The sequence below is a fragment of the Agelaius phoeniceus genome, chromosome 1 (genome assembly GCF_051311805.1).
Source record: "Agelaius phoeniceus isolate bAgePho1 chromosome 1, bAgePho1.hap1, whole genome shotgun sequence".
In the NCBI taxonomy this organism is placed as follows: Eukaryota; Metazoa; Chordata; class Aves; order Passeriformes; family Icteridae; genus Agelaius; species Agelaius phoeniceus.
Genome location: NC_135265.1, coordinates 134,347,265 through 134,364,683, shown reverse-complemented (window position 1 = coordinate 134,364,683; position 17,419 = coordinate 134,347,265). Strand labels below are relative to the sequence as shown.

The 17,419-nt window shown below is 38.3% G+C and overlaps 1 protein-coding gene across 5 annotated transcripts in view; it reads right to left on the bottom strand.

The window, feature by feature from the left end:
* RUNX1T1 (RUNX1 partner transcriptional co-repressor 1) overlaps positions 1 to 17,419 on the bottom strand; it is a 114,265-nt gene that overhangs the window by 63,904 nt on the left and 32,942 nt on the right. The window contains exon 1 of one of the 5 annotated variants that reach the window (XM_054628049.2): positions 15,398 to 15,589. The exons of the other annotated variants lie outside the window; for them this stretch is intronic. Within the exon in view, the coding sequence (XP_054484024.1) occupies positions 15,398 to 15,404 (7 nt within the window). The 5' untranslated portion in view covers positions 15,405 to 15,589. Of the gene's footprint in view, positions 1 to 15,397; positions 15,590 to 17,419 lie in introns of those variants that run through there. 5 annotated transcript variants of the gene reach the window in all.

Sequence of the window (17,419 nt, the reverse complement as noted above, 5' to 3'; positions counted from 1 at the left end):
CCTCAGTTGCTGAGGTTGTTAAAGAAACAGCAGGAGACACAAAAACAGATCCTGGCACTCCCACTGTGAATGGGTTGGGCAGGTTGTAAAGAAATTAACTGAGCAAAACCAGAATAGATTCACTTAAAATGTGCAGGCGAAAAAAGGTAAGAGGAAGCATCCCAAGCTATGTTAACCATAAGAAACAAAAGACATGATCAGTTTTCATTCATATCAAATAAATAAGAAAACAAAACTATAAAAAACTATGATCTTAACTGAAACTGAACAAAGATATTGGCAACTAAAAAATATTAACCTACTTTATGTTTAAATTTGTCTCAACAACAGAGGAAAAAATGGGCAAGGAGTGTACCAAACCTGGACAAAAAACCCCCTTGAATCTAGAATCATATATGTGATTTTTTTTAAAGGAAGTATTGCAATAGAAAATGGGTCTCTGATACTGCTTGTTCTTCTCTCACTTTCTCTTCTAATACAAAGAGAAAAGAGGCAAAACAAACACATTTTTGAGATACTATCACATTGTTCAGCCAGGCCTGGGCTCTCGGGAGTCTCTCAACAGACCTTTCCTTTCTTTTCTCCAGAAATCCCAAACCCTTGCAAGAGTGAGTACAAGAAGCTGTATGGCCTCATTGGTTCTGCAGGGAATCGGCAGCGTTTTGTCTATTGCTCCCCTCTAATATTTAAGACAATCTATCTTTGTCTTTGCCTTTTTCTAAACCCTCTCAAATGTAGGCTTTAAACACATGCTTTACATCATGTTATGTCATACTGGAACAAACAGCTCCTCGAAAGGCTGAACTTCTATTTGTGATTATTTATCTAAAAGCTGTGTTTTCTTTTAAACTGTATATATTTTGTTGGACTGCATCTACTGACAGCTAAATTCCCAAGCCTTCAACCTGCCATCTCAAAGAAGCAGATTCAAAAGAGTCCAAGTAGAGTTTACTGTCAGTAATGAGAGTAAAATTATAAATCTCTGTACCAAAAGCCAGCTGCTTCATTCTTAACTCTGATCCCCCCCTTTTCTTTTGCATTCTAACTAGCATACAGCTGCAATAAATGTGGCTCTTCTCACAAGCCATGCAGATGTTAATAGTTCTGTAGGACATCAAGAAACATTTCAAGAATCTTGTAAGTGCTGACTAAACTTGCTTGAATAACCCACACTATCTCCTCCACATTCCTATTCAGTAACATTAGTCTTCCTGAACATATTAAGGAAAAAAAATTAATTTAAGCTAAGCCTTTAATGTCTAGGTCTAAATGTGCTATCAGTAAACAAGGAACGTTCTTAAGCCATCAGACAACAGATATTCAGGTAGTAAAGCAAAGGGAGTAAATTTATTCTTTGCCACAATGAGTAATGCATTTTTTGTTTCTTATCTATGCAAGAGTAAAATGAATGTCTAAAAATACATATTTATAAAATCATGGCTGTATCTATTAGAAAGAATGGATCAGAACTAAAGCAAGATCTTTTCTTTTCTAGTAGTCAAATGGATTAATACTAAATTAGAGTCAAGGAGTTCAAAGTGCTACCTAGTACATTTTTATTAAAGTTATATTAGCATGACAGTCATATGCATTAAAGATTAAGCTAAAGCCTCAAACCACAGTCAGCAGCAGCAAGAGTCCAGCTGTGCAGGTACAGGACTAGATACAAAATGCATTAATTCAGACACTACATTAATTCAAACACTAGAGATGCTGTTTTAATATTTCCTCTCTCTTCAAGCAGTGTGCTGGGGTAGAGCTAATTTTCTTCTTAGCAGCTAATGTAGGGCTGTATTTTGGAATTGTGCTGGAATGTTTTAGCTTTGGCTGAGTGGGGCTTACACAGAGTCCGGGCTTTTCTGCTTCTCACCCCTCCCAGCAGCAAGCAGGTTAGGGCTGAACAAGGAGTTGGGAAGGGGACACAGATGGGACAGCTGACCCCAACTGACCCAAGAAACATCCCACACCATGTGATGTCATGCTTAGCAATAAAACTGGGAGGAAGGCTGGCTGGGAGGCTGCTGCCTGGGGACTGGCTGGGCATCAGTGAGTTGGTGGTGAGCAATTGTATCAGTTGACTTTCTTGGGTTTTTTCTCTTTATTTGATATTTTACCTTTTATTACATTTATTACTATTATTATCATTACAATTATTATTTCAATTTTATTTCAATTATTAAACTGTTCTTATATCAACCCACGACTATTCTCACTTTACCCTTTCAATTCTCTTCCTCTTGTCCTGCTGGTGGGGAGTAAGCAAGCATCTCTGTGGGACTTGGTTAAGTGGACTATGGCCAGCTGGGGTTAAACTACGACAAGCAGCAAGTTTAGTCTCCTTTTTGGGGTAGGACTTTCAAAACACGTGAAGCAGTTTAGAAGCTCAACATCAACAAGTCATCAACAAAGCCAATAAGACTCACACTCATGTATTACTCCAGACACTTGAAAATCCCACATCAAATACCCTACCCTGTGTGTAAACTTCACACTTTGAAAACCCACTGGAAGGAGGGCTGCAGAGCAATTCACAGCACTGAGCCATAAAGAGATCACAATCTTTGACAAGTTCAGAAACAAAATGTGCAGTCAAGAGCGTCTATGGTGGAGTTTTGAGATTGTCTCCAGTCAAGTGTCAATCTCAGCAGAGTTTCAAAGAGGACAGGGTAGGGAGAAATAAAACGAACATATCAGTACATTTCCTGCAAGGGATCGATAAAAAGACCTCACTCCTGCAAAGGCTTACATACCTGCTCAACTTCAGATACTTATCCTATTATGTAGCACACTTGAAGTGAAAATCAAGTCTTTGAAGACATGGGGCACAAATAATTTACCATGAAATGTGGAATTCGGGTATTGTTTGTTCTTTGATTTACTAATACAGGAAATCTGAATATAAAGCAGAATTGCAATGTGCTATTTTCTAAATGCTTCATGACACTGCTTTTAGAGTAATTTCATCAAAATGCCATAAAAAGACATTTAAGCATTTTGAGATAAGCAAAAAGACAATAGACTACAGCCTTAAAAAGAAGTCAATATTAACAGAAGCTCTGTAATTATCTAGTCCAAAAACCTCAAGCCGTCTTCAGGCTTCCCCAAACAAAACAAATTGGAAGGAGAGAGCAGGAAGAAAAAAAAAAAAAAAAAAAAAAGGAAAATAAAGAAAGAGGAAAGAAAAGCCACATGAGCCAGAATCCCTCACTGCTGTTATTTCTCCACAAGCGGAAATGCTCTGTTCAGTCATGGCTTAGGAGGCATAAACATCATTGAAATTCAAAAGCAGCTCTGAGAAAGAGGACGCCTCAATTGGTATGCAAGTGGTGTTTTCTCGCCGTGAATACATTATGAACTTGCAGCATGCTAATATGCCATGCTATCATAAGCACCAGATGGAACAGTAGGCAGTGGATGTCCCATCAAACCTCAGGAAGATGTATTAATGTTCCTGCTCTTTTTTTTCCTTCCCCTCCCCTCCCCCTTCCCTACTACAACCCCTCAGCTGTGTCCCCAGACTGGCACATTTTGTAGCATCAGTCACCTGCTCCCGAAGCACAGTTCTCCAGGGTTGCCTCATCTTCACCAGGTGGTGCCAAGCATCTTTTCAATCTTTTTTATCGCAGAAGGTAAAGGCCACAAGATGTGTCAGGCTGTGCTTACTGAAGGGTACCGAGTACAAAAGATAACATCATGAGATAAATGATAGATGAGAAAGACTTTGGGTTTAAAGCTAGCACAATAGTTTTAAATTATGTATAAACGGCACAGCACAAATTTTCCCCTCAGTACTATTGGTGAATGAAGAATTGGGGAACAGAAGCAAAGGGAAAGGTTTTCCAAGTAATCAAATAAAATAGAGGAAACTGGATTAAAGATCTTTGAACTGAATTCCTTTTTTCACCACACTGGAAACCTTTTCACAGAAGACGTACACAGTTCAACAGCCATTTATAGGGTAGGAGTAGGCTTTAATTTTAAATCAGGGTAAGAAAACGGCACACAGGCAAATTAGCTTACAGGATTTTGATTTTTAAATATATATATTATTCTAATTATATTCCTTGGCTTTTGTGACTAACAAATTGCTTAAAGTTATATGTCTGATTCGAAAGACATGGGAGAATTTTAATACTGCTTCGCATCATTTATTAATTCCATCTCAAGCAGGCTTTATATTACTAAAGAAAAATGTGATCTAGTATTCTGTATGAAAGTATGTGCATAGGCATACAAAATGAAAGCACATATATTCTGGTATCACCTGAACTTCTCTTATCTATTCCTAGAAATAAACTTCCTATTGAAATATATGGTTTGCAAGAAAATTATTTTCTTTTTCTTTTCCTGTTACTGTGCTATTCAGAATGCAAAATAAGATCCTCAAGACTAAAAATTAAGAGCCTGTGAATTCAAAACACAAGTAAGAAAGACCAGAGATGGCTGAAGAAAAGCAAATCAGCTTTAAGCATTTGAAGTTTGAATGTTCAAGTATTTTTAAACAGGTTTGTTTTTCAGAGAGAAATCACATCAGTAAACATTTTGCAATTTTCTGATATTTTGGAAACCACCTGCTGATTTGCAACAGCTCTCACTATACATGTAAATTCATTATTTTCCTAACCACATTAGCCTTCTCATAAATACAGTCTAATTCTACAAGATGCTGAGTATTCACAACTCACACGAACTTTTCTGGGGATTAACATTGCTCAAAACCTTGTAAGACCTACATACAGAAGTTATCTGTTGCATGTATTAGAAGTATTTTTCCAGCTATTAAAGGTCTGGTTGACAGGGACTTCTGACCCCATATCCAATCCTAACTAAAACAAGAAAATAATTACCTTTTTTCATTCAAACAAAGCATGTTATGACTGTTATTCAGAAATAACAGGTATTTTTCTAGCATCTATTAAGCCCAGAAAGGCTTTAATGCAAAGATATCGTAAGGACTGAGTTAGAAATCAGATCAATTTTTTTCTTCTTTCTTTTCCTACTGAATATTGGGGGACTTGTTTTGTTTTTTAATATTTGGCCTTTAAGGGTAATTTGCTAAACTATGATTTGCAATGTACAAATAAGTCTATTCAAGTCCATTATCCTGTGTTATAAAGTAATTTCTGACACCTTAACAGCACTCAATTTAATTACAACACACTGAAACAGTAGAGCTGACTCCCAGAGGAACCAGTTTGGATCAGAAGATGATGATGTATGCTAGCTGCTGATCAGCTTTCAGCATCAGATCCACCATCAGCTGTTTTCAAGAACAATATCAGAACATCAGCATCATCATAGTATTTTGTGTTGAAAAGCCCTCCAAAAGCTAGCAATTGCAGGCAACAATGTGCACATACCCACACCTGTAAGGAGACATACTTAAAACCCAGCAGCTTTACTGTAATGACTAAAGGAGACCAAACAAACAAACAAACAAAAAAACACGACAAAAAAAGCCCAACAAAAACAAAACAAACAATCCTCCCACCAAAAAAAAGAAAAGAAAAAAAAACACAAATAAAAAAAAAGAAAAGAAAAAAACACAAATAAAACCCCCTCAAAACAAATGAAAAACACAAAGAAACCCTTTTGATTCTGATTCAGTAAGCATCAATTTCTGCACCAGAATCCCCATTGGGTAATTCATCAAGGCATCTATTCTGTATGTAGTATGGCAAGACAGCGAAAACACTTACAGCCTCCAAAAAGAAAAAAACTTGTGACAAAGCTATTAAGCATTCCTGGTGATTAAGCAATGGACACTCATTATTTCAAGACTGTCTTGAGCCAATACCCCAGACAAAACCACCTGCTCATATCTGCTGCTGTCAAGGTGAAATCAAGACATGATGATTTTCTGTACTCCTTCACAAAAATGCAAGTTACTCAGCAGCTTCCACAAAGCTCTTCCTGAGAGAATACAGAAGTTAACTATGGAAAGAGTATATCATTTCTCTTGTGGCTCTACAGAGAGATGCAGGTCGATACCTTAAATTTAGGTAGTAGTTTTAACTTTGGAGTTTTTACAGACTCAAAAGCAGTTTGAAGCAAAACCTTTAAGGCAGCATAAATGAAAGGATTCTGTTTCTGCTGGTATCTGAAGATTAAATACCATTACTTGCCTTGCTCAAAATGAAAGGAATTGAAAATTACTACTCTACCAATTGACATGTCACAGGAAGAATACTAGCTGCTGAGCTGGCAAGCAACCATGCAAATCAAACCCAAAATGTGGTTCTGTCTATGTATAGGAGTCTGAAGAGGGCAAAAAAAGGCTGCAACACTGTCCTTCCAGGCAGAGAACTTGCTATACATGCTTTTAAGACTCTGCTTTCATACCAATCTCTCAATCAAAGTTTCATGCGGATTGATCTCTTGTGCAGCAGACTCACTTAATAAATGCAGAAAATCCAAATACGTTTGCTTTTACAACCAGAGAAAAATTTAAAGAGAGATGCAAGTAAATTAACAAAACAAGATAAGCATTCTTCAAAATACTTTAAAAATTTAACAGGAGAAACACAGATAGTATTCTCAAAGAAGCCACCATCTCACTTCTCCATTTTCAAGGGGACAACAGAGTGTTCACATTGGCTAATAGAAACTCAGAAAAGAAAGATATACACTCCTTACTGCACAGATCCCCTTTAAAAATTGCAAAGGACTTTGCTTTTATTTTTATATTTGCAGTCAACGCTGAGCTCAGTGTAAAATAATCAAATACTGATTTTAATGAAGTAATTTACATTACTTCCAAGAGCTAATATGGATGAGATTGACAGAGCTCTTTCTCTTTTAGGACCCTAAACTTAGGAGATCCTACAGTGCCATGGAGGGATGAACTCAAGCAATGTGGACCCCTTGAATTCTAGAAACTTAGTTGTCTTCCTCCCATCAGTGGAAAAATGAAAATTAAAACGCCAATCCCAAGGGGTAGTAAACTCTGTTGCAAACAAGTTTCCAAGAAGAAAACTGATGACTTTCAAAGCTATTAAATGACAGTGCCATCTGACCTTGATGGATATCTAATTACACCCATTCTTTTACATAACCACAATTGCTTTAATGAGCATCTTTCCACTTTCTTTACTGTGTTATAAGGTCCCTATGTTTCACTCAGGATTTCCCTTCCAAAACTGACAGAAATCCCAATACTTTCTAAAATAGAACGCGATTATTGGACATCCCTGTTTTTAAAAGACCATTTTTATACACTGCAGTGTTTATAGTCTAAAGTGTCCAAAATAGTGTATCTAGTATGGTACCAGGCAAAAAAAAAAAAAAAAAAAAAAAGTAACAGTAACACTGTCACAGAAAATGACCTCTTCTACATTCCAGTTAGACAAACTTTCTCCTAAAGAGAATACAAATAAGTGTGTGCAAATCTAGCAGATATAATTACCCAATCAACAATTATGTGGTGAAATGGACTGGAAAAATAAAATTAAAACAATAAATGTTAATTTGTATTTGCTAACCATGGAAGATGTGGCTGGTGCTCTGCAAGGTGCAAAATCCCTTAAAAAAAAAGAGGCTTTTAAAAATTCAAGGAATTATATGAGGAAGTCACATATAGGAAAGTCTATCTAGATGGCATTCATTTGGATTATAAAACAGCTACAATGAAAATTCAAGGCTGTGTACACATGCTTATTGCTCTGGCTTAAAAGGGCCACCAAAATATATTTGGAATGCAGAGTTTGGAGGCAAGGAGGCAAGAAGCAAATTATGGCTGCATTTTCCTATGATACGAGTGCACACATTTTCCAAACTGCAATCTTGTGGCAGGAAGAGTATTTGAGTCATGTGTGCTTGCATGACTCACAAAATACATATGAAGGAGAGATCTGAAAGAAAGAAGGGGAAAGGCCCTGTATCCCTAACTGGGAGATTACTCCTTTAGCAGGATGTGGTTTCAAACAGGAGGACAGTAAGACATTGAACCCAGCATCACTAGAAGAATCAGAGAGAAAGGAGGAACTACAAGAATCTGCACTGGACATATACAGGAAAGCTCCCAGGGCTTGGAGAAGAGCATATAAAGAAAATTCCAGTAAAGCATTAGAACTGATAGAATACCACATAAAATTTTAGATATGCTTTCCAAATGACTAACTTAAGACAGAGTAGTGCCTTAAACCCCAGAAAAGACGTATTGATAAGCTAGAAGGGGCAATGGACTTGGAAAGGCAACACATGTTCCTGCTTCTTGAATAATTTCAAACTTCACTGCAGTTAATTAAGCATATGCAAATGCCACTTACTCAAATCTCAGTTCAATATAGCAACCCCCATTTTTAAACAAAGAATGGATATCAGCCTGACCCTACAGCAGATCTGCCCAAAGTTGCAGTATGCTTGAAGGGCTACCAAAATACATTTTTCTTCCTTAATCCTCAGCTTCTCCTCCAGGAGGTGATCAATATCAACTCCTTTCACTCTTCAATTTCCACATTTCTTTTGGTTTTTGTCAGCTCAGTATTGTCAACATGCAAAAATGACAGCAGCGTTTGTTACACTCTGCTTCTAAAGGGATGTCCATAAGGAATGAGAACCATATGAGCAGTACTCTTAATAACTGTGTCCTCTGCTGATGGTATTTCCTTTTCAACTTCAGAAAGATTTCCTGTCACCTTTGACTTACACTTTGTGCCTGTTTAAAAGTACAGTTATGTTGCAGGCATAGCTCCAGAATATTTATCTACACTAATACCTAAATATCTGGCTGGATAATTTTAATAAATTCAGATGCATGGGTCCTACCAGATAATTTTTCCTCATGAAAAGTTCCACAAGATTACCAGATCCCAAGAGCAGGAAGAAACAGAAATAAATCTACAACCCATTACACAACATAATGAAAAAGCTCAAGTAAGGCTCTAGCTTCATGCCATAAGAATTTGAGAAAGAGACTTTTAGAATTTGGATGGGTTCAGTGTCTCTTTAAACCAGCTGCGGGAACACTACTGACAGGTGGTAGTGCAGCACAGGGACAAAACTAAGAGGTCTGTGAACCTTCAGTTGAAGTGTCTCCTCTCAAATCCCAAGGTCTACAGCACCTTATTGTCTCAAGCTGTTCTGCAGTTAAAGCTCACAATTAGGCTCTTTCTCTGCACTCTGCCAACAACTTGCAGTAAAGAAGAAATTACTAGTAGAGAAAAAATAAAAATAAAACAATAAAAAGCTCAGAAAAATAAATTCAGCTCAGAGAAATAAATTCAGCTTTGGTATATGGAAGCACAGCTCCATGAGCTGCCAGAGGAAGGATGTGCAGCCCTTTCAACCAGCATTGAGCCTGACAATTCTGCTCTTCTACTAGCACACAAAGTCCATTCACAAAGCTACAGATCAAACAATAGTTTCAGAGCAGATTCAATTAATCCCTTTAGGTGTTTGAAGCCCAACACTGCTGAAATTTCCCCTGAAACACAACACAGAAGCCAGTACCAGGGGCTGCTCTGCTCTCCTCTACAGAGCACAGGTCTGAAGCACCTCAGACTGGGTGTCCAGAACAGTTAACAGATCCAGCAGAACAAAGAATCATTATGCAAGCTGAAGTGACCTCAGGAGATTAAGACAGTCTATGTCCTTCTGTCTTAAAGCATGTGAAGTTTAGATCAAGTTGCCACAAGTTTGTCCTATACAGGATCTTCAATAAAGAAAATATCACTACTTCTCTGAGAAAACAGTTTTAATGTCTGACCATCATTATGGTGAAGAACCTTTTCCCTGGAATCTACTTGGGTTTTATCATGGTCTATTACTCGTGCCTTTCACCTCTCATCTTTACCACTATGCACCTCGAGAAAAATTTGGCTTCATCCATCTTTTCTACACCCTCCCATTAGGCAGCTGTAGACAGCTCATGAAAAAAAGATTATATAAAGTTAATTATATTTAACTAGCATCTGCCTATAGCTCACCAACAGGAAAACTCCTGCCTTTCAAGGGCCTTGGAGACATGGAATCCACAGCATTACTCTCTCCTCCAGAAAAGTTGTCCATATCCTTACCTTCAGAAGACTGGCAAGTAGAAATGGTTTGTTTAAGACATAGCCAGGCAAGATGGAAGAGTGAGCTTTGAAATGTTTTTGCAAGATTTTGGAGCGGAAGCCTCACTCTGGAAGTGAAACACACAAATTCAAATTCTCCTGCTTGTTCACGCTCAGGTCTGGACCATAGTCCTTTAGCAGTGGGGAAAGCAACTGCCCACTAGCAGTTTCTGAGAGTAATCTCCAATGCTCTTGTTCTACCCAAGAACTGAACAAGAAACATATTAAGAGGGAACAGGGCTCAAGATCAACAGCAGCAAAGGGAAAGCAGCTCCTGCACTGGTCCTGCTCTTCATTTTGTGACTCTCATGTACAGGAGGCAGAAAGAACAAATGTACATCACAAAAATGCAACTTAGTGCAGAGATGGCTGAGCTGCTGGAGAGCTGAGCCAGTGAATATAGATAGAATGGCACAATGTGGCAAGGACTTCACCAGCTTCACAGAGGAACTGTGGGAACAGGGAGTTAGCATAGCAGGATATCAAAAGAAATAAGCCTTGCCAAGTGGGCCAATATGGCTAGACTGTGTCTGTGTGTAAGTGAAAATCCAAGCACTGCTGTGCCCTATGTTTTTCCCCATTTAATCTCTACTTGCCTTGGCATTGCTGGCTCTATGCTCCATTTTACACCACACACATTTCTGGGAACAAAAAGTAAGCCTACACTTGTGAAGAGACCAACATGTTTAAATATGCACTGGGCTTCCTCTGAGATTACCTACCAGATCAAACTGTGTGAACAACTTAAGTCACAGAAATGCTTCAACTCCAAAAAGATATTGGTGTGATCTCAGCACTGGGCTGCTTAACCCTGTCAATACTGAAGGAGATCCTATCATGCAGAGTTGTAGCTTGACATGATCAGGAAACTTTAAAGCTGTAACAGTGATGCACCCAGGAATGAGGAGAGTTAGAGGCAGAGAACTTTGGATTTGGAAGGCAGCTACTGCTTCAAGTGTACAAGTTGTTTTGTGACCTGGAAGCAAAATACCAGACTTCAGCCAATTTTCTGTAGTGTTATCCTTGATGTACACACTTGAAAGAAACAAGGATGAAGCAAACAAACCAGAAAACTGGTAGAGGTATGTGTGCATGTCCTGAAAAGGACCAGGTATCATGTCCTCTACTCTTACATGTATCAATTTCTCTCTATGGACTTTAAACTGGTGTATCACATTATTTCATTTTATGCAAATTTCAAGTTGTCTTTTCAAATCGTATATACACAGATCACATTGATTTGCAAGCTATGATGATCATGCCTTATATATGTGAGTGTGGAGTCCAAAATCTTCAAATCAAGATGTGATTGGTGCTAAACACCCCAGTGCTAAACACCAAGGAAGTACCTGTCCTGAGAAACTAACTAGGCTATTCTTCTCTAGCTAAGGGCCTGAGCTATAAAGCTTTCAACCTTCTCAGGAAAAGAGTGTTTGGGACCCTGATGAAACATATATATATATATATATATATATATATATATATATATATATATATATATATATATATACACACATGTACGTATTCATTCCTGCAGCATGATCTGCATTCCATGATGTGTTAGTTACTTTCCATGCATGTGTAGCATGAGGCAGTTCACAGCCCCATGGGTTGAAAATAAAAGCATTAATTTTATGCAGACTTTGGAATTTATTACTACCATAAAAGACGAAGAAACTTTAATACTGTGAAAAGCAAGTCATCACATGTTGCCTCCCAACCCTATCATACATATCTGAAAAACCCAGTGGCCCACGGTCCTCTTAGGGAAAAGAGCTGTTCACTCATAGCTGAAACCTGAAGATAAAGCCATTATGTAGGAAGATTGGAATAATGATGCAAAGTTAATACTCAGACTTAAGTAGTTCCAGACACATTTTCCCTATTTGGCAGGAAACTTGTTTTGTAATACACAGAGTCCTTCTAATATAACAGCATAGCAACTGCAACTTAGAACAGAACAAGTCAGTTAGTGGACTGTTAGGACACTTTTGCTGTGTAACACCATTTAGACGCATGTATTTAAAAAACAGGTGGATAATCCAAATGTTCAGTTACTAGGACACTAACAGTTATGTCCATAGCAATTTTGTTTCTGTTCTTTAAACAAATCATCACTTGCAAGCACTAATGTTAAAACCAGAAAGCCACTCTAGTACACAGTGGCTATAAATGCCAAATCAATTTTCAGCAGATAATAAAGTCCATGTTTTACAATCAGCAATACACTGTTTTACTACCCAAAATGTAAGCTAATAATATATAGCTCTGCTAAATGGAAAATGCAGATATGCTGTTAAGAAATGGGCTGGCTGTGAGATGATGGATCATTTCTGCCGGGACCTTCTTAAAGCTATGTGCAAATGTTTTGAAAATATCACATGATGTAGCCATGTGTTAAAAATTACAGCCAGTTAAGTTCTCTGCTAAGAAAAATATGTGGGCAATTTATGAAATGCACTCCAGGATGGAGATATCTTAAGTAAAACCAGATTTTGAAAACAAACCCATTTTTTTTTGAAACATGAACTTAAAAAAAAATAGTTGCAGCCACATCTGGAGAGCAGAAGTAAAGAAAGGGTGGTCTGACCTAATACCAGGCCATCTTCTGAAAGAGCAGCATTATTTCTGGGCTACAATGACTGTGATCACTGATTGTCCTTTTAAGGAAACCATGCTGAATAATGCCATGGGCAATAATAAAGCATTTTGTAGGCCAACATCTGTTCTTTGAAAGTACTATAAAATGACTGATAGATTTGTAATGTTTCATAAATAAAGTCCGGAATAAACAGTACCAAAAACAAAAAAAAAGAAACCAACAACCACATTCACAGTAATCAGAGAAACTGGTGTACGGTATTAGATTTGAACACTGTTCCCCCAGGAACAATTACTTAGAGATAAACGCTTCCTAGAGTTCGCTCCACAGAATGACAAAATGGTTAACTTGGTTACGGCAAGCTGCATGTTAACGGGATTATCTTTCTAGAGACTTTTCTGAGAGTTGCAGCAGTGCCTTCACAGCAGCCTGAATGGCTTTTACAGCCCTTCATTAGCCAGCCCCGCTGCTGTTGCTTTGCCCTGACAGGAGTGCGAGGAGGTGAGTACCCAGTCACAATTATAACAGTACAAGCAATTCGTCTTTTAAGGGCAATTTTAGTTTGTTTAATTGTTATCACCACACATAAACCAGAACCCGTCTTTATTATTTCCTGTTCTTTCCCCAAAAGAAGGACCTCAGATGTCAGAATCACTAAAGGGATGGTTCTGAAATCAAGACTTCACACATACACAAAAGGCACTGACATAATATCAGATTACATAAAAATACACATCCTTTTAATCTCCTGTACATAATGTGCTTACTTTTAAAATACAAAATCTGCCCCAGATGGCTAATAATGCCCATTTGAAAAAACACAACACCACAATATTAAAGGGCTAAAATATGCTGTGAACAGATTGAGAGGCAGTTCATCCTAGAGGAGAGTAAAAAAGTGCAGATGGGTGTCAAAAATAGCCAAGTGTCAGATCTGTTCAAGTATCTCCATTCTGGCACATGCTCCCAGTCACAGCTGTCAGTGTATTCTCTGTATCCAAGTGCAAGGTTTTCTAACACTCAGAGCTGACATTAAAACACACTTCGTGCTTGCTACTGCTTTAAGAGAATGCTGCAAATAAAAGATTTATTTAATGGTAAAGCTTAATGAGTATTGATAAGGGTATACATATTTGAGTGTGGCACATGCCATTTTGATTAAAGATGCATGAAATTTTAACCAGCAGGTAGATTAAGTAATTTAAATGCCAAAGGCTTAATAGGTTTTCAAAAATGTCCACTCTAGGCATTCCAACAGTTTGCCAATAACACCGAACAATGCACACAAGGATCAAACCTGATAAGATTGTGTCATTTCAGTACACCTAAATATCTTGATAAAACACAGGAAGAGTAAACCGCAGGAGAAGATGAGTTTCATACAAACATAAGGTAAACATCAGTGGATGAAAATTATGCACAATGCACAGTTTTCCTAATTAATGAATTACCATGGTATTTCTAATGAAGAGCACATTCCCAGGAATGCAATGCATGCAAATCAAATTTGATGTTTAAAGGGTTAAATTGACCTTTCATAGTCCTCAGTTGTTATCTATGCAAATTAATTTGCCCATATTTCAACCATATAAATCCTCTTAACCTTGTGCTTTGAGCAAACAGAGCCCACTTTCTTGTTACAATCACAGGATCAGCAAACATACCAGCAGTAGGGTATGACCGTATACAAAAATCCTAAAAGGAAAACATTCTTCCAACAACTGGCAATACCTACATGCAACTGTGGCTGCAGTAAACTGGCAGATACTGTTTCAAAACACCATCTGCGAGGTGTACAGACTCTCTGTGATCAAGCATAGCCTCTTCTGCCTGTCCTACCCAAATAATCCACAAGAACCAGCCAGCTGTAGGATCTCTAGCCCCGTCTTTTTTTTATCCAGAACACAAGCTGTTATAATCAGGCACATGGCTTTCTCCAGTCATTACCAAAGGGGGAAAAAAACACAAACAAAACACACCAAATTCAATCTACTCAGTCGTGGTCAAGCATCTCATAAAACCCATAAGACAAATCACTCTGCATAGAAGCATTTTTATTGGCAATAGCACTTATCAATAAGACAAGTGATCGTAAGATCCAAGGATAATATTTTCCTGAGGAAACCGATCTATTATAACTCCCAGCTCCACAGCAATTCCTCTAATTCAGCAGATTTTTTTATTGTTTTATTTTGAATCAACATATTTTGTTGATTCGCCTGGTGACAGTGAAGGTCTGCAATTTAGGACAAGGCTGGAATAATCTGTTTTATAAATCTCCCTCACTTCTCCAACATAAACAGCTTTTCACAGAGATAATTTCAGCTGATGGGTAAACGCTGTGAATGATCTCCGACGATCAAATGTTTGCAGATTCAAGGTGCAGCTGACAGTCATGAAAGCCAGCCCGAAGCTGTATTTCCCTTAGCTAAAAATGATCCCCCGTGCAGAGACCTGCACCCACAAAGCTGGTGACTTTCTGCTATTTCTATCCCTTTTCATTGAAACATCCAGTCCTGCTGTAAGTATCATCTTTAGCAGTTCACTTGCACAAATTCCCCTCCCCCAAACACATACACAACAGAATTAGCATCCGCGATCGCTCCATACCCGTATCAGCTTGCAAATCACCCTCTATATTAAAAGAGAAAAGAAAAAAAGAGAGGGAAAATGTACTATCAAAAAAACGATTAGCGTTTCCTCATTTAGAACCGAAAGAGCTGCAATAATTTCGACTCACCAGGCATCCTTGGATAAAATATACCACACTGTAAATGGCTCTCTCCTAAAAGCAAGCTTATTTAGGGCTCAGTGCCTCCTGTTCTGGAATGAACAGAGAGAAGCGAGGAAGGCCATCAGAACTGGCTGTGGCAGCGTAGCTGGAGGCAGGATGCTGGGCGCGTGCGTTTGCCAGGCAAAGACAGATGGAGAGCTGACACTCTGTATTGCACTTGGAGCAGAAATGTGAATGATGACAGGAGCACATGTGGCCTTGAACCCAGCCCTGTCTCTTCAGGCAGAACAATGACAGGGATGTGTGTGCAAATTATCACAACCCCGGCTCCCCTCAGCTGACTCCTTTTACTCTACCTTTCACACCAAGTTCCAGATGACCAAAGAATAGAAACTAAAATGCAGAGTGATAAGCCAAACACTGAATTATTCATTTTTTCCTTAAAAGTTAACCCTTTCCTTCACTGACAACAATTAAAGAAAAAGAATCACTTTGAATCAGCTCTCCTCCAAACGTGGGGGAAAAAATTCTTTATTTTAACTGCCATAATTTTGCACTTTGTAAGACTACGTCTGTTTATTTAGCTGGAAATTCAAAACGTGCACAAGAATATACAAGAGAATTCTGCCCCCCCCCCCTCCCCTCACACACACACTTCTGTCATTATTATTCTCCTTTACTATAGGGAATGGAGTATCAAAATCACTCGCTCTCTCAGATCCACAGTAGTATGTGTAAAATAGACCACACTTAGAAAGCAGACCACTTACATTTTACTATGGTGCTTTTAACCCCCTGGGATTCTTCCATTGATATGTTCCAAACATTTGCAGCTTACTCTCCTTTACCTTGCATAGTGATCCATGGGGGATGAAAACAAAATCTTCCCTGTAAAGCTTTTTCAAAAGCTAAACAATCATGTTCTCCCAATTTCTGATTTTGTGAACCCCTTAAATGTTTATCCTTCACATGAATAAGGTATGCCTGGCTAGGTTCAATTCACTCTTCCCTATTAAGCTTTAATGGACACCATGATACATAAAACTACAAGTCTTTGTTATAGTGCTTTATCTAAAGCTGGCTATTTTCTTCTCAGCAGTCCCTCTTTAGTCCTTTGTAAAACATCTTTGCCTCTTAGAAGAAGCATACGCTTGACTCGCATGCCTTCTGTAGCACACAGCTTTGCACAAAATTCTAGGCACAAGAAAAAATACCGTCCTTTTTAAAACTCTCCTCCCATTCAGCACTTGCAAAGTGCTTTAGTAACGAGCCATTTCTCCAGCAACTAACATGTAGGTCCTGGTTCTGACTTTACCTTTGCATTATTCAAACCTTTATGGAAAGGCAACAATTCTCAGTCAGATCTTCTCAGTGTAAGGTCTGTCCTTGTGTACATATTTATGCACCCCCCTGATTTTGCATTATGCCATCTTCTGCCTCTATTAGGAAGAAACAGCTCTGCTTTTAGGCCTTCCTCTTCCTTCCTCTAGCTACCACAGAGCCTGATAAAGATCTGTTTAGGAAAAGGACACACATGCAAAATTAAGCAGAAAATAACAGTCCGTCCTAATGTCCAGACTGAACTCAGGAATATTTCTCACTTAAAGAAAATGAATCATTTAATTTACTGATATTTCTATGATATCTTTTTAACACAATCTAAGTGGCACCCTTAGGTTTCATTTAAATAGGAGAGAAATTCCAAACACAGAACTGGCAAATCCAAGACTATCAAGAAAAGAAGCTCCCCTGCCCCAATAACAATCCCCTGGGCTGTTAGCCTAGCACAAACAACCTAATGTGTCTACTACTTGAGGCAGGTCTTTTCTTCATCTTCATCAGACATCTATCGTAATGAAGTTCTTTATAATGGATTTTTGAGTGTCAGAGAATCCAAGAGAAACATGAAAACCAAAACATGAAAACATTTTTCTGACCACTTTCATGAAAGGGAGAAAAGCAGAGGGGCAAAGGGAGAGAAGCAAGGGAAATGGAGACAAGTGAAGTCTGCTCCAACAAGGCCTTTAA